Source organism: Colobus angolensis, unplaced genomic scaffold (assembly GCF_000951035.1).
Source record: "Colobus angolensis palliatus isolate OR3802 unplaced genomic scaffold, Cang.pa_1.0 Scaffold399, whole genome shotgun sequence".
Lineage (NCBI taxonomy): Eukaryota > Metazoa > Chordata > Mammalia > Primates > Cercopithecidae > Colobus > Colobus angolensis.
In genome coordinates, this window is record NW_012117365.1 from 1364012 (window position 1) to 1391138 (window position 27127).

Below are 27127 nucleotides of genomic sequence, written 5' to 3' on the forward strand. Positions count from 1 at the left end.
AAGGAGTACAATAAAAAAGCCAACAAATCTAAGAATTGAAATCCCTCAAGGCACACAGGAAGCAGCAGTCCACAGTAAAGGAATGGATAAGTTATACGAAAGCCAAAAATACACTTTGCTGCAGGCTCCACTGGGAACTGAGTCATGAATATGCAACAAGTGTATTTATGGCCTTCCCTATACACCTCCCTCTTATCCTCTGCTGATCAAATACAGGACTGCCTCACAGGGCCTTTGGGCCTTGGCATGGGTAGTGGTTACAATGATTTCCCTGCGTAGGTGGAATGAGGGGAAATCGAGAGAAGATGCCCCACTGTGGGGAAACTGAACCTAGATTAAAGGAAAGCAGGGAACAAACACAGTGAAGCAAGTTGTGTTCAGGAACACTGGCACATAGGTTAAAAACAAAACACACACACACACACACACACACACACACACACAAATAAGTATTGTGGGCTGGGCGTGGTGGCTCACGCCTATAATCCCAGCACTTTGGGAGGCTAAAGCGGGCGGATCACCTGAGGTTAGGAGTTAGAGACCAGCCTGGCCAACATTGTGAAACCCCGTCTCTACTAAAAATACAAAAATTAGCCGGGCGTGGTGGCACGCACCTATAATCCCAGCTACTCAGGAGGCTGAGGCAGGAGAATCGCTTGAACCTGGGAGGCAGAGGCTGCAGTGAGCTGAGATCAGGCCACTGCACTTCAGCCTGGGCGACAGAGCAAGACCTGTCTCAAAAAAAAAAAAAAAAAAAGTATTGTGCATGTGTGCGATTGATATATATATATATATCAAGGTATAGATATATCTTTAAGTACTTCCTTCTATAAAGCTGTAAAGACAAACCTCAGGGCAAGACTCACCGGGATCTGCTGGATCTCTCCCGTGTTAGTGATGATCTGCTGCATCACCTGCATGGTCTGTCCAGTGCTACTCTGGGCCTGCTGGGCTTGACCCTGTGGCTGGGCCTGGACAATCTGCACCTGCTGACCTTCTCCAACCTGCATTGTCACAGGCGTGGTCTAAAAGGAAGAGTTATGAGAATGCTGCATGAGTTCAGCCTTAGAGCCCACAGGATTACCAAGAGGTTAATAATGAGCAGTGCGCCAGGAGCAAACCCTCTCAATGAATGCCTAAACTCATCTCAATACTAGTAATACAGAGTCCTCTGGGTGTACAGCATTGCTAAAGCTACTCTCCAAAATGAAAGAAAAGCCAAAAATATTTTAAGGCTCACAGTACAAATATCTGCATGGGTCCCAAACATAAACCTCTGTGCCCCAAATGCTGCAACTTTTCATAGCCCCTTTAGTGATGATAAGGCACATACACTACAGAAAAAAATCAAAAGCAACCATGACAGTTTACTTCAGAAATAGCCAAAGTCAAGTCTGGGGCAGATGAATTTGGAGGGTAACATTAAATGGAAAGGGTACGGATTTATTTAGTTCGGGGTCATGTGCTCTTTCTTAGGCATGTAAGACACTGAGAAAAAAATAAAGCACAGGGGTGCATCTCCGAGGCTGACCCTCGTGCACACTGGCTCTCACCCCATTGAAGCCGCAGAGCAATTCCTGCCCACACTGGCCAGATGGCTGCTCTGGACCACAGTATGGCTTCCCACAGGAGAGCAAACACTGCTAACTCACTGGGCACTGTTAAGACACAGACTCTTAACTAAGTCTACCCCTAAATAATAGAGTTTAAGAAAGCAAGAACTCTAACTTTCTAAAAATAGCAATCTTGGATTTAAGAAATTTCTGCCCAATGTGTATGACTTGGCAGATTCTGTCTCTCACACACAAATATAGTCCTATGAAATGTACTCTTCTGAGAGATGGTAAAGACACAAGCCGCCAAAAGGGTCGATTATTCTTTCAACTCTCAAAACTTTAGTACTATTTGTGACTTTCACAGATTACCTAGAGCAGTGAGCCTCTCTGGCTCATCTGGTGGTGGTAGTGATGGGGGGTGCGGCGGTGAGGGTGTGTGTGGGTGGAGCCTTTTAAACTACACCTGTATATCCAATCCCTGACTTGAATTCTGTCACTCTGTCTTCCCCACTCGGAATTAATCACCTCAATAAGAAGACTATGGAAGTCTCAATGAATCATAAACTTCAACTGATGTTGCTATTCTGATGTTCTTCATTCTGACTGCATAGATTACTGAAAATTACAACTATGCATCCAAAGTTACAAGGGAAGGGGATGTGTTCTGGGAACGACAGATGAGATTCAAGGGATTACTAAGAAGAAATTACTACAAACTGGAGGAGGGCAGGAAAGAAAGACGACAGAGTGTTCTAAAAGTACATGCAGTGGGCTAGGCTAACAGAAAACATCTCTTCCATTCTTGTACCACAATTTTCAACTCAGCCTATTCCCAACTTCCATAAATAAGTTTCCAATTTATGACAGAAAACACAGGATTAATTTTACCAAAATATGCATTCTTTCCAACTCTGCTTTGATACATATGTATTCTGTCCTACAAAGGATATCTGCACTCAACTTGAAATAGCCATCACAACGGGTCCAGGGAGGTGTGACACAGCACAAGGCCACCCTGAAGCAGCAGGATGGTGAAAGAACAGCCAGGAAATGCTGGGAAGAACCAACTTCACCATCCTCACAAGCCTTATCAGCTCCAAGATGAGCACGTCTGGGTTGGCAGAGAAGAGGATACATGAAATTCTCGCTGACTAAAAAGAAATGCATGCTGCCAACTCATCACTGTACTATATCAATTTTCCCAAGAGGATTTCCAAGGTATTTCTAAATCATTTCAGGAAAATGAGGGCTTGTGTTAGCATGGCAGCTGTCAAATCATGTATGGTGTGTCCTGCTGTCAGGGCACAACAGCCATGAGCTTCTTAGGATGATCAGCCAATCAGAGCCTGCCCTTGGCAGACTCCCTCTAAGGTTCACTCTATAAAGGGATAAAGCCTTTGGCAGGTAAAGCTTTCACCACTGTAGAGGCACAAGCATTAGCCAAAGAAGGTCCCTTAGGCATCATGGTACAATCGAGACCTTGAGGCAGTGACTGAGCAGCCATTATCTTTGAACCCTCCTGCCTAGCACAGTATCTGGCATAAAACAAGCACTCAATACATTTTTGTAATATGGGTAAGTAAATGAGCAGGGAATAAATCCTAAAATCATAATTACCTTTTTATTTTTTGAGACGGAGTCTCGCTCTGTCACCCAGGCTGGAGTGCAGTGGCCGGATCTCAGCTCACTCTAACCTCCACCTCCCAGGTTCAAGAGATTCTCCTGCCTCAGCCTCCCGAGTAGCTGGGACTACAAGCACCCACCACCATGCCCGGCTAACTTTTGCATTTTTAGAAGAGATGGGGTTGCACCATATTGGCCAGGCTGGTCTCGAACTCCTGCCCTTGTGATCTGCCTACCTTGGCCTCCCAAAGTGATGGGATTATAGGTGTGAACCACCGCACCTGGACAAATCATAATTACTTAAATCTACCTCCTAACTGGGCATGGTGGCTCATGCCTGTCATCCCACCACTGTGGAAGACCAAGGTGAGAGGATGGCATGAAGCCAGGAGTTCGAGACCAGCCTGTGAAACATTAATGAGACCCCATCTCCACAAAAAAATTAAAAATTATCCAGGTGTGGTAGCACACGCCTGGGAGTCCCAGCTCCTCGGGAGGCTGAGGCAGAAGGATTGCTTGAGCCCAGTAGTTTGAACCTGCAGCAAGCTATGATCGTGCTACTCCAGCCGGGGTGACCAAGTGAGAACCTATCTTTAAAAAAACATCAATCCATCCATCTACCTTCACCCCATTTTTTTTTCTTCTAGGCAAACTCAGCTCCTTATTAGAACACACAAGGCTGTCCAGGATGTGTTCACTACCTATCTTTTCGAACTTGCCTCGATGGTCTCCTACGCTGACTACTTTCCCATGGCTCCCTGTACTGTTTCTCACTTCTAAGCCTTTGCCTATGCTGTGCCCTCAACTGGCAACACCACCCTTTCCTGCTTTTTTTGATTAATTTCCACTGTTCCCTAAGACTTATATTACTTCCTTCAGGAATATTATCTGACCACCTCCTTCACATCTTTCTTAACTACTCATCCTCATGTATATATATATATATTTTTTGAGACAGCATCTTGCTCTGTCGCCCCAGCTGGAGTACAATGGCACAATCACAGTTCACTGAGGCCTTGACTTCCTTGGCTCAAGCGATCCTCCCAACTTAGCCTCTTAAGTAGCTGGGACACAAGTGCATGCCACCATGGCTGGCTAATGTTCTGATTTTTTGGTAGAGATAGGGTCTCACCATGTTGCCCAGGCTGGTCTTGAACACATGGGCTCATGCAATCTTCCTGCCTTGGCTACCCAAAGTGTTGGAATTACACGCATGAGCCACCACATGCCCCTGCCTTTTTTCTTTTAAATTAAAGAGGTCTTGCTGTGCTGCCCAGGCTGAAGTGCAGTGGCATGATCCTATCTCACTGTAACCCAAACTCCTGGGTTCCCCACCTTGGCCTCCCAAAGTGCTGGGATTACAGGCATGAGCCACTACACTGAGCCAAGGTACTTCTTTTGATGTGTTCCTATAACACCCTGTACACATTCCCACGTGGAGGTGTAACCTTTAAGTATTTGTATCCCCAACTAAATTGTGAATTCCTTGGAAATAAGGACTGTTGTATTCATGCTTGTATCCCTAATACATAGCACAGGACTTTACCCTCAGAGGATGCTCAGTGTTTAATGAATAAACAATGATTGACAGAGAATTTGGATTCAGAGCTCACAGTACAGAGTTCTCTGCAGCCTCACATGACCCCCAACAAACATGAATGCTACTGCTCTCAACAATACTACTGGGGAGAGAAAGAGTCCTCTGATTACTATCGTAAAAAGAGAAGGTCACTTGACACAAATATGGGACACAGAAATGACGGAGAGAAGGAGTATGCAAACTGGCAATGATACCTAATCTCTCCTTTTAAGGGCACAAATTCCACTTCTGACACAGACACACAGACAGCAGGCATGGAGTTCACTTTAGTACCTCTACGGAGATCCCACTACTCTTCATAAGGCATTTCAGACATTTTTTTTTTCCTTCTAAAATTTCTGAGCTAATAGGATCCTGGAGAACATACTGTCCACTACACTTTCTTCATTTGACCTTTGAGAAAAACAGGGTCCAGAGAGTTTAGGGTGACATCTCACCCCAGTAGCTGAATCTGGGGAAAAGTTCCCGTTTCCAGACTTTAAATCCAGTGCTCTCTAATGATCCGGCTGCCTCTCTGCCCTCATCAAGCTCTGCCCATCCAAAAACCTAAGGGGCACTGTCTTGCTGGATGGGCATCCTCAGCAGCTCACAGACCTGGCCCTGCTGAGGCTGTGCGATGATGATCTGCCCAGGCTGGATGGTGGTCGTGGAGCTGGTGGTCTGCTGGCCTTGCTGCTGGCCCTGGACTTGGACAGCGGTGGGCTGCTGAGCCAGCGTGAAATAGTACTGGACTGGCTCGGCAGGAGTTACAGACTGGCGCACCTCCTCCTGTTGGGTGGAAAGAGAGACAGGTAAGAGGAAAAGAACCGACTCAGCAGCCACCACAGTGAATTTCCACTCTTCCCCCAAACAGGCTATGTGCAGATGCCTGCTGAATGCTGAGCTCTCCACATTTGAAGCCAAAGGAAAGTGGAATTCAAAGAGACCAGTTATGCTAAATCAAACTAAAAATAACAGATCCTATAGGCTTCACAAAACATACAGCCAATTTCTGAAGTACGAAATAATCACCCATTGCATGGTAAGTTGCAAACAGGCAAATAATTACCGTAACTAAAAACCACGCACCAGCAGTGCTTGTCAGTAAATGCTGTCAAGGCCTGTGATCTGAGAACAGTGCTAATTGCATGTGTTGGGAAGATGCTACCCAAACATCATGCCTCTCAGGCCTGGTCCCAATCTCCCAAACAGGCAGCACTCTTCTCATTTTATCCCCACCACTTCAAGGTGGACAGAGCAGGTTAATGGGAAACAGGGCTTTTCCTGAGCTGAAATTTCAGGATCGAGAGCACTGGTAGGCAAGTACCCAGCTTTTCACAGCTTGTTGAAAGCTCTGTGGTCACGAAGGGCATGTCTATCCAGTGTCACATCTGGTTCTGGTTGTACTTAGCCACAGAAGCGCAACCCAGGGGGCCTGATGGACAGCTCTCCGCTGGGGTACTGCCTTGGCTGATTAGGGAGGTCGCATTCTGTCCAATCTGCGGAGTGGAGACTGTTCCTTCTTCAGCTGATGTTTTCCATGGCAGAAGGAGTAAACAACCCTCTCCCAGCCACCTTGAGCTCACAGCTGAGAGTGTAGGATGTTTACACACACTACAGCATGGTTATAGCCCACAGGGTCCAGGGTTGGTCAGCCCCTGACCACTGACACAGAACGGCGTCTGATCCGGAGTGACCTGTGTGACACATGGTGCCCCTGCCTGGGACAATAAAAACAATAAAAACATAGAACCACTTGGGCTGGCTGAGTAAAAATATTAGCTAAATTTACTCATGTCCTTATTCAGGGCAAAGTTTGCCATGTTCCAGAAAAGAGGAAAAGACACTTCTTAGAAGTATACAAACCCTGTGGACTGCCTCAAACTCCCCAAAGTAACATTTACAAAGCTGGTGTTGACCCCATTCCCAACATTATGTTAGGTGCCCTGAACTGTGCTTCCAAAGTACTGTCCTCATAGTATATACTTTTGCACTTTCATGTCAAATTAACTGTCTGTTCTACTAAAATGTAAGCGCCATGAGGGCAAAGCCTAGCTCCCTCTTGTTCTCTGCTATCCCCTGCGTTCCCAGGTAGGCACTCAATAAGTGCTTGCTGAATGATGAACGGATTTATTTAGACAGGCAGACACAGGCAGGAAAGTACTTCTCTGAATCTAAGTTGGTGGTATGACAAATTCTCTTAAACCCAACAGTTGTTACCAATAGAAAAAAGTAGTCTCTAAACTCTCTTGTGGTACCTCTGGGACTGTGGCTATAGTGTGGGGAAGCAGCTGGTGTCCCCTGTGGAACAGAGGTGAGTATCGTTTGCCTGATGACTGGGGGCCAGGACACTAAACTAGGACTGCCAGTATCTAGCCCCTGAGAAACATGGGTCTCTGCATGACACGGTTACTTGACAGCCATCTATCCAGCTTAGGGAGATACCTGTAATATTCTGGGTTTCTAAGTTAATATATGAACTGACTTTCTAGGTTAATATATTCTGTGCTTCAGACACAAACAGTTATTTAACCCTCAATATGACTATGCTGAGGCAGAAGGAAAAGGAGATTCCCTTTTATTTTCATCTAGGTCTCCATTTCCACAACAACTTAAAAATGGCAACGTCAACTCCATTTCAACCCCAACTTATCATCATTATAAATAAATGTCAGCCTGGAAACTAGGTCTTGGCTGTGGCAAGGCTAAAATACCGATACCTTTTGCAGCCAAGAAACAGAGGCCAACTGCTCTTTGCAAAGCTGTTGAAGTAGATTCAAGGTACTTGTGTTCCACTGAGATCTCCCTTCTTATTTTACAAAAAATACAAATCACTGAAATCCAGACCTAACTTGGAAAAGCTCTCGGGTAATGAGAGGGTATACAGGACTGAAAGCCCTAGAACCATCTGTGTAGGAAGCTAGGCAGCAGGGAGACACCTGCATTTTCTAGCCCTGACCTGTGATTGTTTAGTCTCCAGTTATCCCCGACTACAGCTGATCTAGTATTGAATATGATGTTTTTGTCAGACAAAAAGCAAACCCTTTAAAAACCCCTTCCAGAACCCAAAATACCTCTTGCCAAAAACTGTGAGAGCAGGTAAAGCGCTCCTCCTATGCTGCTTACTAAATCCTCTTAAAAACTGTTTATGAACTAGACAATATCTAGGACGCTGTGAGAATCAAGTGGAGGCACCTAGGTTTGTGTTGTTAGGACAAGGCACAACTGTTCTCAAATCAATGAAATGGAAGAAGGCATATCTAAGGCTCTTCTGCATTATGAAGACTCATTCTGCCAGTGGAAGTCAAGCTAGCAAGGAAATGATTATGCTTGGTTTAAAGAAATGGGTGAAAAGATAATGACATTTCAATGGGCAGGAACTTTCAACTCATAGCTTTAGTGGGGCAGAAGTCAGGCCTCAACTACCTACTACCTTCAAATAATCTTTACTTGCTTCTCTGAAGAACAAGTGAAACTCCCAAGCATCTTTGAGAAGTCAGGGCCTTGGACTCACAATTCAATATTTCTGGCTAGTTCCTTATCCCAGCAGTGGGAGGTTGTCCCAAGTGGTAGAACAATCGTTTAATGACTGGATCAATCCAGAATGGGGCACTTGCTCAACTTTAGCAGTGGCCTCCCCAACTAGAGGGCTTGCTTTTGGAATCTTTTCAGAAGCTGAGACTGACGAACAGTGCCAGAGAAGAGCAGCATCACATCCTAGGGTCATCTCTACAGTGTTGTGCAGTCAGCCCTGACTGGAAAAAAGTACATTCTCTTTAGCAACAAGAGTGAACTGCTGCCTCCTTCAGAAAGGGTGGGTTTTGGAGAGTAGGCGTTTTAAAGGACTTTAGGAAGTGCCAGCCAATTTGGAGCCTGGGAAAACTTCGTGTCTACAGAGGATTAAAAATGCTATCTTAGAATTTCAGGCCAGCTTTCAGCAATCTCAACCTTTCAAAGGCCAGGCAGCAGCTGTCCCGAATACGATGCCAATCAATGGCTTGAACACCTACAAAGAACTAAATCCAAGCAACAAGAAGCTGTTTCAGCTAAACACACTTTAAAAACAGATGGATCATAGCATTTCGAGTCTGGCTAAGATGGAACAAGGAGCCGTGTGACACCCCGAGAGACCCAGAAGCACTGAGGAATTTGAAGGAACTGACAGGATGTGACCCTTCTCTCCAGCCAGTGTATTCAGCAGGCAGCCCATAGAAAACAAGGACTTAGCACAATGAGAGTGAGCAAGGCCTGATTTCATCACAGAGTTCACCATCCTGTTTTAAAGAGGGCTTCTGATAGACAAAAGGAGAGAACAATTTCAACAAGGAAAGCAAGTGTACGATACTCTCTGTTCTGAAGGAAGAGAAATGACCTGAGTTCTTGTTGTTGGGACTGCTTACAGAGGAGGGAAGGACCCCCAAGAGGAGGAATTGAGCCTGTGGGCACAAACCTGCAATGTTTCAAAGCCGATGCGTAGCTGGGGACGACCGTGGCAGCCTGCCGCTGTAAACATCCGACTGAAAGCTCCTCTGAACACCTTACAGCTTCCAGTCAAGGATGTTTACAGTAGCAAAGACTGCCCAGAAAGAACGGAGACGCAGTAAGGCACACCCTGCTCTAGTAAGGAGGTGACAAAGGGCTTGCTAATCCAAAGGCCCTCATGCAGGGTCAGAATTACAAATGTTGATTAGGATGCCACATCTCCTAGACTTTCTCTGACTGGCTATTAATACAGGCTGGGATGGGGAGAATGGTTGTCACTGAATGACTACTTCTAAGGATAATATACTATGAAATAATTTATTAAAAATAAAGTTTCATATAACAAAGCAAGCAGCACAAGGCACAGCTTTGCTCCTATGAGATTCTGCCACTATTTCCCAAGTGTCTCTACTACATCTAGTGAATCACGCAATCTGCACACTTAAAACAATGAGCTCTAAAGGACAGAGGTCTATTACAATCACAATTAAGAGCTATAGGCACCCAAGGTGCTGAAAAAACAACTAGTGTGACCTTTGGAGAGGCGCAGGCAGAAGAGAGGGGAAGGGAGACATTCATATTCTTTCTTGTGATTGCTTGGAAAACGGCTCAAGTGGTGGTTCTCAAATCTGGTTGCACATTAAAAGCATTCGGGGAGTTTTAAAAGGTACTGATGCCTGGGCTCCATCATGAGATTCTGATTCAGCTGATGGGGGGTAGAGCCTGGGTGCTAGTATTTTTAAAACCCCAACAGGTGATTCTAGTGCGCAGTCAGGGCACTATATAAAGATATAAAGAACCACAATATAGAGGATGAGAAAACACAGTCCATTCACTCCAAATACCACTGTGCACACAGAGAAGCTGTTTCTTAAAAATCTAAAATCTATAACTTTCTGGGAATATTCTTCCATCCCAGATGAAGAGCTCTGATAAGACTTCCTAAGATACCTTGAAATGAGCTTCACTTTACCATTTGTAACTAAAGTCTTTCATTTTTATTTTGTCCATTTTCACTGAAATACCACTTCAGAGGCACTGAGTTAAAAGTATCCAGAAATGAGTAACAGAAGGGTATGTTCAGAATGAATCTGGTCTAGAAATGAGGAGCAAAAGGAATAGCAAATGACTTGTGCTGAGAGAGGAGAAGGAGCGTATCTGACACCAGTATGCAAAGCGCTCTTCAGTCAGCAGCAACTGCAATGCCTTCACAGCTCACCTGACGCTTTGGAGGTTTGAGTTCATCTCTTGGAACAATATCGATGAGAAAATCAAACTGATCAAATTTTGTAATTGCCATGGCAATATCATTTCTCTGTAACAAAGAAAAGTGGTGTGAAAAATTAGCCTGGGGAGAAACTAGTTCACTTGGCTTTATACCCTCCAAGTAAGGTAAGATGAGTTTTAAGCCAAGCTAAACACCCATGGGCAAGTCTACAGCTGAAATAAGCACAGCCAAACTCATATACTTTAAATGATCAGACCTGGTGGACAATCATCAACAAAAAAGAAAGAGATACATGCAACTCACACTCTAAAATGAGATATCTGAGCCTCCAACCACTGCTACTCCTTCTGGATCCTCTCCCCGCGATTTTCAAAGTATAAACTTAGTAATCTCAATTAGTAGGTTTCTGGTCATTTTGTGGGTTAGCAAAGTTAGGTTTATAATCCTTTTAAGGCCCTAAATCATATTTTCCCTTTGGTTCACAAGTAGTTATAATCTACTTTGGATTTCTTAGGTAAAATCCTAATTCAATAACTTTTTGCAACATTTTCAAGTCACTGGATCTGTATACACTAAGTTCTCATAAGCTGTGGTTTTTATTTGGGAATTCTAAATTGCAATGCTTAAACCATGGGTTTATCATTGCAGTTTTGAATTCCCAAATAAAAACCATAGCTTGTGAGAATTCTGATATTCATAGTCTGTGCCATGAACAGCAGCAGGAGAGGTCAGACAACGTAGGAGTCAGATGGCTAATGATACCGAAACCAAGACCTGCTCTAATGGGGGTTTCTCTCCAAGTGTGATACTTCCTTTCTTTGAATAATAAAATTAAAAGATTTTTACTAAAACCCAACATATTATGTATGTTAAGATTTGTGTACTTTACTAAAGATTTAAAGCAAAAGGAAAAACAATAAGAAAAAACACTGAACTCTAGTGAATGATATGCATGTTAAAGTATTTGGGCAAAGTAAACTTTACAATGCACTTAGACTACTTGGAAGGATAGATAGAGGGATAAATAGATATGGGAATAAAATAAGCATAGTAAAATGTTTATGGTAGAATCTAGGTTGTAAGTATACAAGTACTCACTGTAAACTTTGCTTATGTTTGAAATTTTTCATAATAAAATGCTGGAGAAAGTGTCAACATACTAACAGAAATCCTTAGCAAACTCTATATACCACACCTTAAAAGGTGACTCATCAGACAAAACAGGAGAGGATGGAAATTTTCTTTTTCTTTCTTTCCCTTGTATCTGTGATGGCCCTAAGCCTCTGAAATGCAAAACTCTAGTCCACCCTTCTTGCCAACCACCAGCTTGACGATAAACCCTTCCAACTGAAGCAGGGCCCATCTTAAGACTGCCAGGACTCATTTAAGATGACTACAATATAGTGTTGCATTTTTTGATGTCACCTACTCAATCTATCTAAATGGCTCATTTACCGATGGAATAAAAGGGGAAAAAGAAAAATAATAAACATCTCCAACACATAACAAAATGTTCTAGAGTATTTTGGAAACATAGATGTACTTAAGTTGGTCTTCCTAAAATTTTTACTTTGCTTTTTAAATTCCCTGAGGCAGGAGGATCGCTTGAGCCAGCAGTTTCAAGACCAGCTCTGGGCAACATAGTAAGGCCTCATCTCTACAACAACAACAAAAATTTTAAGCCAGATATGGTGGCACGCACCTGTAGTCTCAGCTACTTGGGAGGGTGCGGTGGGAGGATCACGTGAGCCCAGGAGGTCGAGGCTGCAGTGAGCTGTGATTGAGCCACTGCACTCCAGCCTAGGCCACAGAGTGAGACCCTGTCTCAAAAAATAAAAAAGGAATATAGAAAGTTCCTTCTAGCCCTTTCCAGTCAACATCCTTCCCCACACTCCCCTAAATCTGGGCATCCACAACTCTGATTTCTATCACCATAGGTGGTAGTAATAATGCATTGTATCATGCACTATGTAATTTTTTCCCTCTGGTTTCTTTTGTTAATATAGTATCTTTGAGATTTATCCATGTTGTATGGAGCAATGGTTTGTTTCTTTTTATTGCTGAGGAGGAATCCATTTCATTAATACCTCAGAATTTGTTTATATATTCCTATACTGATGGACACTTGAGTTGTTTCCAGTTTTGGGGTAGTATAAATAAGGTTGTTAAGAGCATTTTTATATAAGAATGGCTATAGTTCTTTTGGGTACACACCTAGGAGTGAAATGGCTGGGTTACAGAGTAGGGGGATATGTTTATTAGAAAGTGCCAAATAGTTTTTCAAAGTGACTGTACCACTTTACATTCTGACCAGTAATATATGAGTTTCAGACACTCCATTTCCCCACCAACTGTGGTATTGTCAGTCTTTTTTATTTTAGGTATTCTAGTGGGTATAAACCAGTATCTCACTGCAGTTTTAATTTGTATTTCCCTGACGACTAATGATGTTGCACACCTTCTCGTGGGTTTATTGGGCATTTGTTTATCTTTTTTTCTGAAAGTCTGTCCAAGTGTTTTGCCTATTTTGAGACAGAATCTCGCTCTGTCGCCCAGGCTGGAGTGCAGTGGCTTGATCTCAGCTCACTGCAAGCTCCGCCTCCTGGGTTCAAGTCATTCTCCTGCCTCAGCCTCCCAAGTAGCTGGGACTACAAGCGCCCGCCACCACGCCCGTCTAATTTTTTATATTTTTAGTAGAGGCAGGGTTTCACTGTGTTGGCCGGGATGGTCTCGATCTCCTGACCTCGTGATCCGCCCGTCTCGGCCTCCCAAAGTGCTGGGATTATAGGCGCGAGCCACCGTGCCTGGCCACCTATTTTATTTTCTAATCTGAATTGCTCTTGAAGGGAGCTTTAACTGGATCTCTCTGGATCTACAGACTAACTTCAAGGCAGCATAAATTCTGTGACTTCAACATGCATATCATTTATTGGAGTTCAGTATTTTTTCCTTTTTTTGCTTTAAAACTTTCATATAGTAACGTACACAAATCCTAACTTTAAGCTGCATTGACAAGCTGTACTAGAATGCAGGCTTCCCATAGATAAGGATTTCTGTCTGTTTTGTGTATCGTTAATCCCCAGAGCCTAGAAAAGCGCCTGGCACATTGTGGGTGTTCAGTTAAGTATTTTTAGAATAAATGAATAAACACATGTATTTTCTACTTTGTAGGTAAAGGGAAGCAAAAAGAGAAAACAATTTATTTTCTTGGCTTCATGGTTAAAATAGTGCCACTGTTTTATACTTGTTACACCCTTCTTCTTGTATCTGGGAAACCTTTCCTCTAAAAGCCAGGGCTTGGCTATAGGGTGAGGGTTTCTAGAGTCAATGACCAAGGGCTCTGCATACAGTATGTATGTGGATTTGCTGGGTTAAAATTAAAATTAAAAAAAAAAAGAAGAAGAAGGAGAAGAAGTAAGAAGAGGAAGAGGAAGAGGAGGAGGAGGAGGAGGAGGAAGAGGAGGAGGAAGAGGAGAGGAGGAGGAGGAAGAGGAGGAGGAGGAAGAGGAGGAGGAGGAAGAGGAGGAGGAGGAAGAAGGAACAAGGAAGAAGGAAGAAGAAGAAGAAGACTCTCAGGAAGGCAGACAAAGAACAAAAAGCCTAATGAAGCTAGTGAGACTGCTGATACTTCCTGGAACCGTCCTTTCCTGGAATCTCTCAAGGCTCCCAAGCAGAAGTTGTTTACATCTGGAAACAGGTAAATACTCTTATCACTTGAGCCTCTGTTTATAGTGAGGGCTCACCAAGGGAAAAGAGTTCAGTCACTAAGCTGTGAAAACCAGGAGAGAATTGACTAAGATTTTTGGTGGAGAAACACAATCACCATGGCTAGAAGATATGTCTGCCTCCCAACAGTGGAGATGCCAATTACATGTCAGCTTGATAGAGGCCTAAAGAAGAACAATCTTTGGTCCACAGCCACGCAGGAGAACAGGCAAAGGTGGCTGCTTACCCCAGTTTTCCTAATCTAAGTCTGCAATAATACCTGTAGAGTCCGGCGCTTGTTATCTTCTGTGTGAATCCAGGCTCGAAGAGTCAACTCTGTGATAAAAATCTGGGCTGCCTTGGCAAAGAGTACAGGCGCTTCTGCACTGATCATCTGTAACAGACACAGGCCCTCCCTGTCAATCACCAGCAAGTCATTCAAACCAGTCTGTCTCTTGCCTCATTGCCTGGCATGGGACTATGGGGCAAGGGTCAAAAAATGAGGTGGTATGCTCAAGAGATTCCAAGGTAAAATAAATCCATGAGTAGGAACAAAGCAGGGAACAGGGAGAAAGAATACTTATTTAGCACCTACCATGTGCCAAACCTTGTGCAAGATGCTTTCTTTTTTTTTTTTTTTTTTGAGGCGGAGTCTCGCTCTGTCGCCCGGACTGGAGTGCAGTGGCCGGATCTCAGCTCACTGCAAGCTCCGCCTCCTGGGTTTACGCCATTCTCCTGCCTCAGCCTCCCGAGTAGCTGGGACTACAGGCGCCCGCCACCTCACCCGGCTAGTTTTTTTTTTTTTGTATTTTTAGTAGAGACGGGGTTTCACCGTGATAGTCAGGATGGTCTCGATCTCCTGACCTCGTGATCCGCCCGTCTTGGCCTCCCAAAGTGCTGGGATTACAGGCTTGAGCCACCGCGCCCGGCTGCAAGGTGCTTTCTTACCCTTATAATAGCCTTTCAAAGAAACTAGGGTTTAAGACAGATGAAGTGACTTGCCCATAGCCATAGAGCCAGTAAGTGGCAAGGTTTAGGTTCTAATCCAAGGAGAAACAATATGGGGAAGGAGAATGAGCTTGAAAGCCAATGGATTTGGGTAAAACTGCAGGCTTCCCATCCTTTTGGGCTTTGTTTTTCACACACTGAAAAAGAGGATAACCTTCCAGTTTTATTGTGGCAATCAAATGAGATAATATATGTACCCAGCATAGGACTTGGCACATAGGAAGTGCTCAAGCCATATAAACTTGATGTGTCTGGTTTCAAAGCTGAAGCTCTTGGTCAAACAAGGTTCTAAACCTTTGGTGAGGTAGTCTGCACAGGCTACAGTCACAGAAAGAGCTCTGGAGTTAAAGCAGCAGCAGATGGGAAATGCGATCTTGGTCCTAGCACTCTGGGTGAGTCACTTAACCTCTTTGTGTCTATTTCCATTATCGGTAAAATGGAACTGATAATTCTTATTATATCAAATCTCACAGGGCTACTGTGAGGAAGAAAGGAGCTAACAAAAAGGAAAATTGCTATCACTTGTTAGCTTTCTGTGAAAATACAAGACTATTAATTTTGAGTGGTAAAGAGACAGAGTTCCTCTTTCTCTGAGAACTATAATGGAGATGGACTCCTAGGAATACAGAAATGGCAAGCCCAAGCAAACCCTCTCACAAGTATTATTCATGTAAAAGAAACTCACAGATCAAAAGGTTAGAGCAGGTTGAATATCATTATCAAAAATTTCTTAAGAGTTCAGATCAACAAACTATATGTTATAAGATGCTAAGATGATGGCACTGTCCTGTTGACTTGATGATACATGTATATGCTACACTGTGAAAGGAACTGTGAGATACCAGCTGGGCATGGTGGCTCATGCCTAATCCTAGCACTCTGGGAGGCCGAGGCTGGAGGACTGCTTGAGTCCAGGAGTTCGTGACTAGCCTGGGCAACACAGTGAGATCCTGTCCCCCGCTCCAGAAAAACATTAAAAATTAGCCAGGCATGATGGCATGTGCCTATAGTCCCAGCTACTTGGGAGGCTGAGGTGGGAAGATCACTTGAGCCTGGGAGGTAAAGGCTACAGTGAGCCATGATTATGTCACTGCCCTCCAGCCTGGATGACAGAGTGAGACCCTGTCTCAAAAAGAAAGAAAAGGCCAGATGTGGTGGCTCACATCTGTAATCCCAGGACTTTGGGAGGCCAAGGCAAGCAGATCACCTGAGGTCGGGAGTTCAAGACCAGCCTGGCCAACATGGTGAAACCCCATCTCTACAAAAAATACAAAAATTAGCCGGGTGTGGTGGCGGACGCCTGTAATCCCAGCTACTTGGGAGTCTGAGGCATGGGAATCGCCTGAACCTGGGAGGCAGAGGTTGCGGTGAGCCGAGCCAAGCTCGCACCACTGCACTGCAGCCTGGATAACAGAGTAAAACTCTCAAAAAAAAAAAAGAAAACAAAACAAAAACCAACAACAACTATTTTTTCAACATCTAAAAAAACCAGGATATCCTTAATTTTCAGGATGATCCATATAGTAACCAAAACTGCTCAATTTTGGCTCAGTTAACAATTTTAAACAGGAATCAAATAAAGCAACAGACAGTAATTTTTTGTGTGTTTTTGTTTAATTAAACTTTGAGCTCTAGAGCAATGAACAATAACCTACCCATCACTCAGCTTCAATAAGAAATAATAAAAATGAATGTGAATTCACCTTCACATCTTCATCCAGTTTCATAATCTTCTTAATACGAGCCAATGGGAGTTCCTGCACTCGGAAGTCTTTCTGAAATGAACAACAAGAGATGCATAAATGGTGGGCACAATCAACAGTGTGGCAAAGCATGACAGGCAGCAGGAAACACTCTGGCTTAGTCCCTCTCTTCAGGAAGTCGGGAGAGGAGGTACAGATGAAATGAAGAAAATACAAGCTCCAGAGCAAAATTCTTCTTTTTTTTTTTTTTTTTTAGACGGAGTCTCGCTCTGTCGCCCAGGCTGGAGTGCAGTGGCGCGATCTCGGCTCACTGCAAGCTCCGCCTCCCGGGTTTACGCCAGCCATTCTCCTGTCTCAGCCTCCCCAGTAGCTGGGACTACAGGCGCCCGCCATCTCGCCCGGCTATTTTTTTGTATTTTTTAGTAGAGACGGGGTTTCACCGTGTAGACCAGGATGGTCTCGATCTCCTGACCTCGTGATCCACCCGTCTCGGCCTCCCAAAGTGCTGGGATTACAGGCTTGAGCCACCGCGCCCGGCCAAAATTCTTCTTAACATATGCAGGTCTTCAAAGAATTAGTGGGCTTCAGAAAAAGCTTAGGATGGCCTCTAACAGTGCCCTCATGAAACGGAGCCCCAAGCAATATCTGTTTTTTTTGGTTTGTTTGTTTTCATCAGCACAACATAAAGGGACATTATGAGCGCCTTCTCTTTTTTCCAAGTAAGTTTACCAGTCTGCAATATGCAGATTAAAATGAGATTTCTGTCTCAGGGGTATTCCTCTAAAGTTCCAGTTCTTTCTTCCATTCAGTGATAAACTGTAACAGCAACGCCAGGGCACGTGACCACAGTGACCCACAGTTCTTCACAGCTGACAGTGGCCATTTCTGACATTTGCACTAACCTGACAACAGAAATTTGGGAGGAGAGCTCCTTTCCCATCACAGTAGCAATGGCCTTGTCTCCAAAATTTGTTTCAAGTGGGGGTAGAGGAGTACAGAAAAAGGATGAGCGTGAATTTATCAGCTGCCTTTTAGGAACAGCTGTGTTATTCTTTCTTAAACAAGCCTGGAGTGGGGGAGGACCATGTAACTTCACTGTGGATATAATTTAGGAAAGGGCTTTTTTGACCAGCACTACTCAATAATTTGAAATTTAAGCCCTTTTTTGTTTTATTTGAAAACTACTGGTATTTAAACGCATGCCCAATGATGGATGCAATTCTAGGAAAAAAATCAATTTTGAGTTTCTGAGCTGCAATGAAGAGAAAGGTACAAAGGCAGATATTAGCTAAAATCAGCAAAATCTCTACTGGGACTAGGTGTCAAATGATTGATTCTATAAGTGGTCTGAAATATGACTCACTAAACCCAATATGCTCACCTGGAAATTTGCATCATCACATTATGGAAGCAGCAGCTATTATTTGAGATTTGATGTAAATTAACAAGCATAAGTGAACTTTCTTTTCTAAGACCAACAGAAAATCTCAAATATATGTCAAAAAAGTTATTTTGGAAAACCATCAACGGTCTTCCCAGAACCTATTTTATGATTACAGAAAGAAGAGAATCTATTAGGATAAAATGTACACCAAGACATCTAATTTTTCCACGCAAACCCAACAAGCTGCTTGGCTACCACTCTGCTCTACAAACTTCAAACACCAATTTTTCATCTTTTCCTTTTCCAAATTAGGTATCAACATTTTCCATGAAGCCTCTACTAAAACTAACCCTGGAGTAACGGGGACTTAGAAGTTCAGTTTTTTAAAATTTCAACAAAAGGAAATAGTAGCACAGATTCATTCTATTCTTGTTTTTCCCCTTGCTCTTTCACTTACTGATTCAAGTAACTCAACTAATAGTAAATGTATGATACCTACTACTATGCAAAAATACACATGTAGGCCAGGCACAGTGGCTCATGCCTGTAATCCCAGCACTCTGGGAGGCTGAGATGGGAGAATCGCTTGAGGCCAGGAGTTTGAGACCAGCCTGGTCAACATAGTGAGACCCCATTACTATTTAAAAAAGAAAGAAAGAAAAAATACACATCTACTCCTACCTTTGAAAAGCATGTGGTTTGTCAGAGACAGTCACATGAAAACATTATAATCCCCTATCCAAAACTGGAAGGGAGGGATATAAAATCCCATGGGGACACAAAGAAGGACATGTTGCTAGGGACAGCTAGCAATGTAGGGCTGGAGGGAGAGTGAGGGATTGGAAATGTTCCACAAAGGGGATGACATCTGAACTGTGTCTAAGGGATTCTGGGAATTTGCCTGTTGAAAAAGTATGAGAATGTTATTCAGACAGAACAACAAAGACAGAGATACAAAAAATCACAGTCTATTTAAGTTTTAGATCTATGACCTGAGTACAGAGGTGAGAAGCAGGAAAGAGGATACTGGGTTGGAACCAGATCCTTAAGAGATTTTTTTAAGTTTAATCCCAGAAATCAACCACTGGTCTTCCTTCTTGTGTGGCATATCACAGAAGATGATGACACTACACAGAAATGCCAAAGAGAATGCTAGGGATGATCACTCCTTTGGAAAGCCTCCCAGGCTGATACATACAGCACAAGCTGATCATAGATTTAGCTCTCTTGCAAGTGTGCTCTCATTTGGCTTGGTTTTAAATATAATTTGTACAAGAATGTTCCATGATTACTGAACTAAAGCCCAAAGCTGATAAAAAAGACCTCTTTCCCCAAATGGAAAGAGTGAAATATTACTCCTTCAATTTCTATTCTTTAATCAAAAGCAACAAAGGTCAAGGATCAAGAGATCATTCCCGCCTTGCAGAGATGTAAAATGCAGCAGAAATTTACAATAAGCTCTGCTTTAATCTCTTTCCCAAAGCTTTCATTTGTGACAAACTATTTTTCCATGTTCCTGAAACCTTGAGATCTCAAGGAGCAGTGTGTAAAAGTGGATCTTGAGGTGTGTGTATGGTTCATCCCTGTTGACAATCACCCAGTTTTCTATTAATCCTATTGTAGCTTTCTAGTTACATGTAAGGATTTACCATAAGCTTGTTGGAAAGGGGAGGCCCTCTACAAACAGTAGACTGAGGCCCCGGAAACTTGGATTCATGCTCCCCACTTCACTGGCTACTATGTAACTGAAGGGAGTAACATTTAACTCTTTAACTCCTTCTCCTGATACTGATCCAACTGGAAGAACAGCTGACACATACTTTTTCCCCCCCTACTTTTGGGAGTTACATCAGTAAGGAAAAGAGCAGATTATCTCTCAGAACATTCTCATACTCCTGACCACTACCAAAGAACTACGTTAAAAATGCTGCCATCTGAAACTGCTGCATTTCAAGACAAATTCAAATCTGAATTCACTCAGTAAGAGTTTGGAGCCAAAGAAAAGTCAATGGATCTTGGGCTGCACTAAAGAACATCCAGAGTTTCAAATAATAAAGAGAAATCTTTTCCAGGCCTACCCAGTCAGGCACTCTGGCAAGTCAAGATTCTCAACCCTTGTGAAAGCAATGATTCTCAATCTTGGGGCTGCACATTAGAATCACCTGAAAAGCTTTTGAAAAACAAGATGCCTGACTGAGCTCTCTCCTGGAGACCAACTGAATCAGGAACTCTAGGACAGTGGTCCCCAACCTCAGGAACCAGTTTTGTGCAAGACAATTTTTCCAAAGATGGGCAGGGTGGGCATTCGATTCTCATAAGGAGTGTGCTACCTAGATCCCTCACACGTGCAGTTCATGATAGGGTTCACATTCCTATGAGAATCTAATGCCGCTGCTGATCTAACAAGAGGGGGAGCTCAGGCGGTAATGCTTGCTCACTGGCTACTGACCTCCTGCTGTGCAGCCCAGTTCCTAGGTTCCTAACAGGCCAAGGACCCATACAGGTCTATGGCCCAGGGACTGGGGACCCCTGCTCTAGTGGGTAGAGTACTGGCATCAAGTTTTTTGGAAACTCCCCTGTGACTATCATCCAAGTGAGAGTTAAGGACTACTGCTTTACAGCCCTGCTACTCAAAGTAAGGTCCTTGGACCAGCAATGGTATCACCTGGGAACTCAAAAGAAACAATCCCAGGTTCCGTTCCTAACCTACTAAATCAGCATCAATATTTTAAGCAGATCCTCCCTCATGTGGTTCATACAGACAATAAAGTTTGAGAAGCACTGCTCTACAGGAGGGGGTCACACAGCACAGGACCTGTTTTGTTTAAACAGTTATCTGATTTGATTGTAATGTTAGAAATGTCATCACCCAATCAGAAGGCACTGAGGAATGAAAAGATGAAACTGCCAATTAAAAGAAAGTGACCTAGGCACTGAATTACAGTAAACTGAAGGCTGAATGGGATGTAAAGAGTAAGTAGAGAATTAGATTTTTCTTTTCGAAATTCAGCATCGTTGCCCAACTGCCCCCAACTCACCTCCGTAAAGACAAAGTTAGCTTTCTCTTTCGTATTTTGAAAGAGGCCCAGTGGGGCAAAACTCAACATGAAGAAGTCTGTTATATATTGTTCCCAGAGCTCTGCTGTGCAGGAATATAGTATTTTACACAATCACTCTGGGAAACAATCATCTTGGTATGGTTTTTAATTAATTTCAATCCAAGCTGAACACCACCTGGATTTACAGACAATTACAGAGCTTTTAAGAGTCAAGAGAACAAGCTAAAATGAAAGATAAATTGCTTTTACAGGACTCAGACCAAAAGGACTTGAGGCCAGTGTTTCCAACACATCATGAAATACATCATCTAGCAAACTTCAATTACTTCTTTTTGGAACAATTTGTGTCCCAGTCTGAGATCACACCTTATGAATATTCTCATAAATTTTACTTATGATTGGGTAGTTTAAACATAAGGAATTTTCTTTCTTTTTTTTTTTTTTTATCTGTTAGATACTTTGAGGTGTCAACCTAAGAGGCTCTGACACATCTGAGGAAGTCTGGTTTTAAGTATTGTTGAGTTCTGGAAAGGCACAGATTAAATGCTAAAATGTTTGGTCATGTTACACAGGCAGCAGCGCAGTCAGAGAAGCAGATGCCATCACGTGTTGTACTCCTGAGAAGAGGGGAAAATAAGAGTCATACAAAGGGAAAAAAATTACCCTGACTTTACTGGATTGCATTCTTACTCAAACATGGAACTGATACTGCTTTGCACTAAACCTGAAGTGAAGTCTAATTCGTTCAAATATTTATTGTGCACCTACTATATGCCAGACATTGTTGTAAGCACCTGATATAAAAGACATAGCTTGGCAGAGGTCTAGGAGTCCCTTTCAAAAGTACATAGGAGGAGAATTTTAATTAGTCACCAATACAAGAATGATTAAAGAAAACTTCCTCTTTACTTTTCTTTCTCTTCACACACAAAACCTGAACCAAAACTGAACCCCTCAAAGTAACTCTCTTTTAACTTCTGATAGACTAAAAGTCTAGGTACTAAAATTAGGTCAGCATCATGATCAGCTTTGTTGGCAACCAAACTTGTAAACCAAGTAGGTTACAAATCAAAGCCCAGGGTCTTGAAGAGGTATTTGCACACTCATGTAACACAGTAGCACTATTCACAATAGCCAAGAGGTGGAACCAACCCAAATGTCCATTAACAAATGAACAATAAACAAAATGTGGTATATACATACAACACGGTATGATTCTGCCTTTAAAAAAAAGGATAGGCCAGACATGATAGCTCACATCTGTAATCCCAGTAATTTGGAGGGCCAAGGCAGGAGGACTGTTTGAGGCCAGGAATTTGAGACCAGCCTGGGCAACAGTGACACCTCCATCTCTACATAAGTTTTTTTTTTTAATTGGCCAGGTCAGTGGTGCCCAACTAGAGTCCTAGCTACTTGGGGGACTGAGGAGACAGGGTCCCTTGAGCCCAAGAGTTCAAGGCTACAGTGAGCTATAATCCTGCCACTGCACTCCAGCAAAGAACAAAAGAGTAAGACCTTGTCTCTTTAAAAAAGAAAAAACAAAGGCCACTCATGGTGGCTCACACCTATAGTCCCAGCACTTTGGGAGGCGGAGGTGGGAGGATTGCTTGAGCCCAGAAGTTTGAGATCAGCCAGGGTAATATGGTGGGACCCTGCCTCTACAGAAAAATACAAAAATTAGCTGGGTGTGGTGGCACGCACCTGTAGTTTCAGCTACTCAGGAGGCTGAGGCAGGAGGATTGCTTGAGCCTGAGAGGTTGAGGCTGCAGTAAGCCATAATTGTACCACTACACTCCAGCCTGGAAGACAGAGTGAGACCCTGTCTCCAAAAAGGAAAAAAAAAAAACTAAAAAGATAAAAATGGAAGGGCATCCTGTCACATGCTTCAACAGACATGCTAGGTGAAATAAGGTAAGACAAAAAGACGAATACATACATTGTTCTGCTTACAATGGGGTTACATCCTGATAAAGCTATTGTAAGTTGAAAAGACCCTAAGTTGAAAATGCATTTACTACACCTAGCCTATCAAACATCATGGCTTAGCCTCGCCCACCTTAAATGTACTCAGAACACTTACATTACCCTAAAGTTGGGCAAAATAATCTAACACAAATCCTATTTTATAGTAAAGTGTTGAGTATCTCATAATTTATTGAATAGTAGATTGAAAGTGAAAAACAGAATGGTTGAATGGGTACTCAAAGTACAACTGCTACTGAATGCATATCACTTTCTAACCACTGTAAAGTGGAAAAAACATTAAGTTGAATCATCGTAAGTAGGGGACTGTACAATATGATCCCATTACTATGAAGTATCAAAAATAGTCAAATTCATAGAAAGCAGAATGGTGGTTGTTTAGAGAGTGCACAGTTTCAGTACTGCAACATGAAAAAATTCTCGAGATAAGTTTCATAACAATGTGATTATACTTAACACTTCTGAACTGTACATTTAAAAATGGATAAGGGGCAAAAATTTACGTGTTTTGTAACTACAACTAAAAAAAAAAATCAAAGTCCAACAAAACAGAAAAGTTAAGTGCTGAGCTTAACTCCAGAGTTTATCTGGCCACTTGCCTAATCCTGGATTTATGTCTCTCGGCTCAAGCTGCGGCACAGACTTGCTCGATTGGCCTAGTCCCACCCACACCCCAGGAGAGCATTCATTTTACACCAAGCTGACCCCAGCACCAAAAGCTGATAAGCGTAATCATGAGATCATCCCCCTAAAATATGAACAAAACACCCCACTTCTGACTTTATAGTTTCATTTTTCCCTACCTTCTCTTTTATATCTGAAACAGTTTAGATAACTACTACCTTAGACTGCAGAAGAGGAACAATGACTTTTCAGTGGAAATCCACTCTGAACCCAGGCCAGTCTGAGAAAGGCCAAGCCAAGTTCAACTGTTGAAAACTCTTCATATAAACAAACGTGACCCAGAGGTATATACAAAACATGAATTACTTTTTATCCCTGAAGTCAGTGGGCATTTATCATAATAAGTTATTTCATTTCATTAATTACTTGTTTATTAGCCTGTCTCATCAGAATATATGTTCCATGAGTGCAATGATCCTGTCTGGTTCACTGCAATGATCCTGTCTGTCTGGTTCATTACCGTATCCACAGTATCTAGCATAGCCTTAGTTGGTACATAATAAGTATTCGTTAAGTGAATGAATAAACTGACATTGTAACGTCAGAAGGTAAAGGTCACTAACCCTAAGCAACTGCAACATTAATTCTACATCAAGAAGGAATCCAGTGTCTGCTCTGCCAGGATACTAGTATTTCCAGGGCAGGAATGACACAGCCAACACAGGGAACTCCTTCAGTATGTACTAAAATGACACCTTAATGAACATTCTTCATTAAGGACATGACAACTGTATTACGAAAATACTCCAACTCTAACCTGCCTCACCTTCCACTACCACTCTCACACCACATACCTACTCCTTCCGTCAACCTCCACTAAACACACAGTAACCTTTAGGCACTCTGAATGTCTTGATATTCCTCTAACTATAAGGCCCTCCCCACTGGGCCTCCATGCCTTTATGCATGCCCTTGTCTTTGCCCTCCCATCCTTCACATCTGGTGAATGCTTACTCATATTTCAAGACTCAACAAAAATGTTCCCTTTACTTAAACCCTTCCCTAACTCAACCAGAAAGAAACAAGCACTATGTCCTCTGTGCTCCTTGGCTTTTACTGCTTCAGGACTCATCAGTGTGCCTGATTCAGTAAGTACTTAATAAATACTTACTGACTAAATGAGTCTGGTTGTAATTACTAGATTGTAAGCTCCTCACAGGTCAAGGTTATATTTAATTATTTTGAGTCAGTAGTTCTCAAAAGGGGATGATTTTTGCCCACAGGCACATTTCCCAATGTCTGGAGACATTTTTTGGTTGTCACAACTCGTGGAGGGGTGCTACTGGCATCTAGTGAATAGAGGCTAGGGGTGCTGCTAAACATGCTGTTATGCATAAGACGGCCCCTCAGAACAAAGAATTATCTAGCCCAAAATGTCAATAATGCAGCTGTTGAGAAACAGTGATCAAAGTGTATCTTTTCAACACCTGGAAAGAGTTCCTGGCTCACAATAGATTTGTTGTTGAATAAATTGCCCAATAGTTTTTACCAAGTTCTAGAAATGTAGCAGGACCATTAAATCAGGCCTAAAAAATTGAGCTAGAGCTACAGAAGGAAGATGAGATCTCTGTTTTCCTACAAGTCCTAAAGGATATGCCTCACATTAAACTACCTCCAAGTCAAAGTATCCACTACATACCACACGCCTATGGAAGACGACTGAGATATAAAAGACACTCTTGCAGTTACCTCACAGAAGGCAAATGTTTTCATTTTCCTACCCACAGGTCAGGGATGAACTATGCCTCGTAAATGTGCTTGAAATTAAAAATGCTTTAGTCTGAGTTTTGGTTAATTTCCCATAGCTCTTTATACTCTTTAAAAGTTTCTAATAAAAGTTTCTCATTCTTCCTCACCACTGTTAAATTCCGGATTTCTTCCATGACCCGAGGCCAGAATGACTGTAGGCTTTGCTGGGCATCACTGCTGCTAGTACCACCAAATCCTCCTTCTGTGGACATCTTGACAACTGAAAATAAACACATACATAAGACACATTAGAAACAATAAAGTCAGACTTTCTGTCCAGATTAGGCATTTGTATCTTTGTGGATGTTTTTATGAATCTATTCAATTTTTCAGTTTGATAAGATATATAATTATACTAAAAAGATTTTAACACAGACTTACATCTTAAAAACATTGGTAGGAAAGTTTTTCCTTCTATCTAGCTTATACCATAGAGACTGCTAAAGAGCTCCAACTAGAAAATCAAAAGTTGCTAGAAATGTAAGCTGAAATCCTAATGTTAATCAAGGACTTTTAACTTCTTACATGGGTATGGGGTGAGGAAAGTATTTTGTTGCCCTAGTCTAGCCCATAATTTTCAATGCCATTCCCTCCAAAGCTTTTTCAAGTTCTCTGTGGCTTCTCATACTCCATGCCACAGACTTCAGCAAATTTTTATATTAAAAGTCCCTAGTGATTAGTACTGTACAGAAATGTAAACCCAGAGTCTTAAAAGATAAAAGCCAAGCTGGGCACAATGGAGCATGCCTGTGGTTCCAGCTACTCAGGGGAAGGTGAGGCTGGGGGATCACTTGGGCCCAAGAGTTCCAAGACAGCCTGGGCAACACAGCAAGCCTCTGTCTCTTAAAAAGAAGAGAGAGAGTGTGTGCTAGGTTTCTTCTTTTGTTTTAGACACTGTGGTCCCGTTTCTCTGGGGCTCCTGATGATGATGATTCCTTCTAATCTCAGGCAAATCTGCCTCAAAGGACATGAGGCCAATAACTGTGTAGGTAACATGAAGCCTCTGAAATGAAACTACTTGCCAGTTCTTCCCTAACCTGAACCATGTTATTAAACACAAAGCCTAACATAGCACACCGGCAACTGGAAGCCTTAAAGACAGTTTAAAAAAAAAACAAAGCAGAGGCCAGGTGCAGTGGCTCACACCTGTAATCCAAACACTTTGGGAAGCCGAGGCAGGTGGATCACCTGAGATCAAGACCAGTCTGGGCAACATGGTGAAACCCCATCTCTACTAAAAATACAAAAATTAGCCAGGCATGGCAGTAGATGCTTGTAATCCCAGTTACTCGGGAGGCTGAGGCAGGAGAATCACTTGAACCCAGGAGGCAGACGTTGCAGTGAGCCAAAATCATGCCATTGCACTTCAGCCTGGGCAACAGAG

At 42.7% G+C, this 27127-nt stretch overlaps 1 protein-coding gene across 5 annotated transcripts in view; it reads right to left on the reverse strand.

Moving 5' to 3' along the window:
• NFYC (nuclear transcription factor Y, gamma) overlaps positions 1-27127 on the reverse strand; it is an 82140-nt gene that overhangs the window by 7483 nt on the left and 47530 nt on the right. For 4 of the 5 annotated variants that reach the window (XM_011955197.1, XM_011955196.1, XM_011955194.1 and 1 more), the window contains exons 2-7: positions 25851-25963; positions 16885-16956; positions 14454-14567; positions 10460-10555; positions 5374-5547; positions 867-1025 (exon numbers count right to left, since the gene is read on the reverse strand). In XM_011955197.1, coding sequence (XP_011810587.1) covers positions 867-1025; positions 5374-5547; positions 10460-10555; positions 14454-14567; positions 16885-16956; positions 25851-25955 — 720 coding nt within the window. In that variant the 5' untranslated portion in view covers positions 25956-25963. The remainder of the gene's footprint in view (positions 1-866; positions 1026-5373; positions 5548-10459; positions 10556-14453; positions 14568-16884; positions 16957-25850; positions 25964-27127) is intronic. The other variant, XM_011955199.1, reaches the window with a different exon arrangement.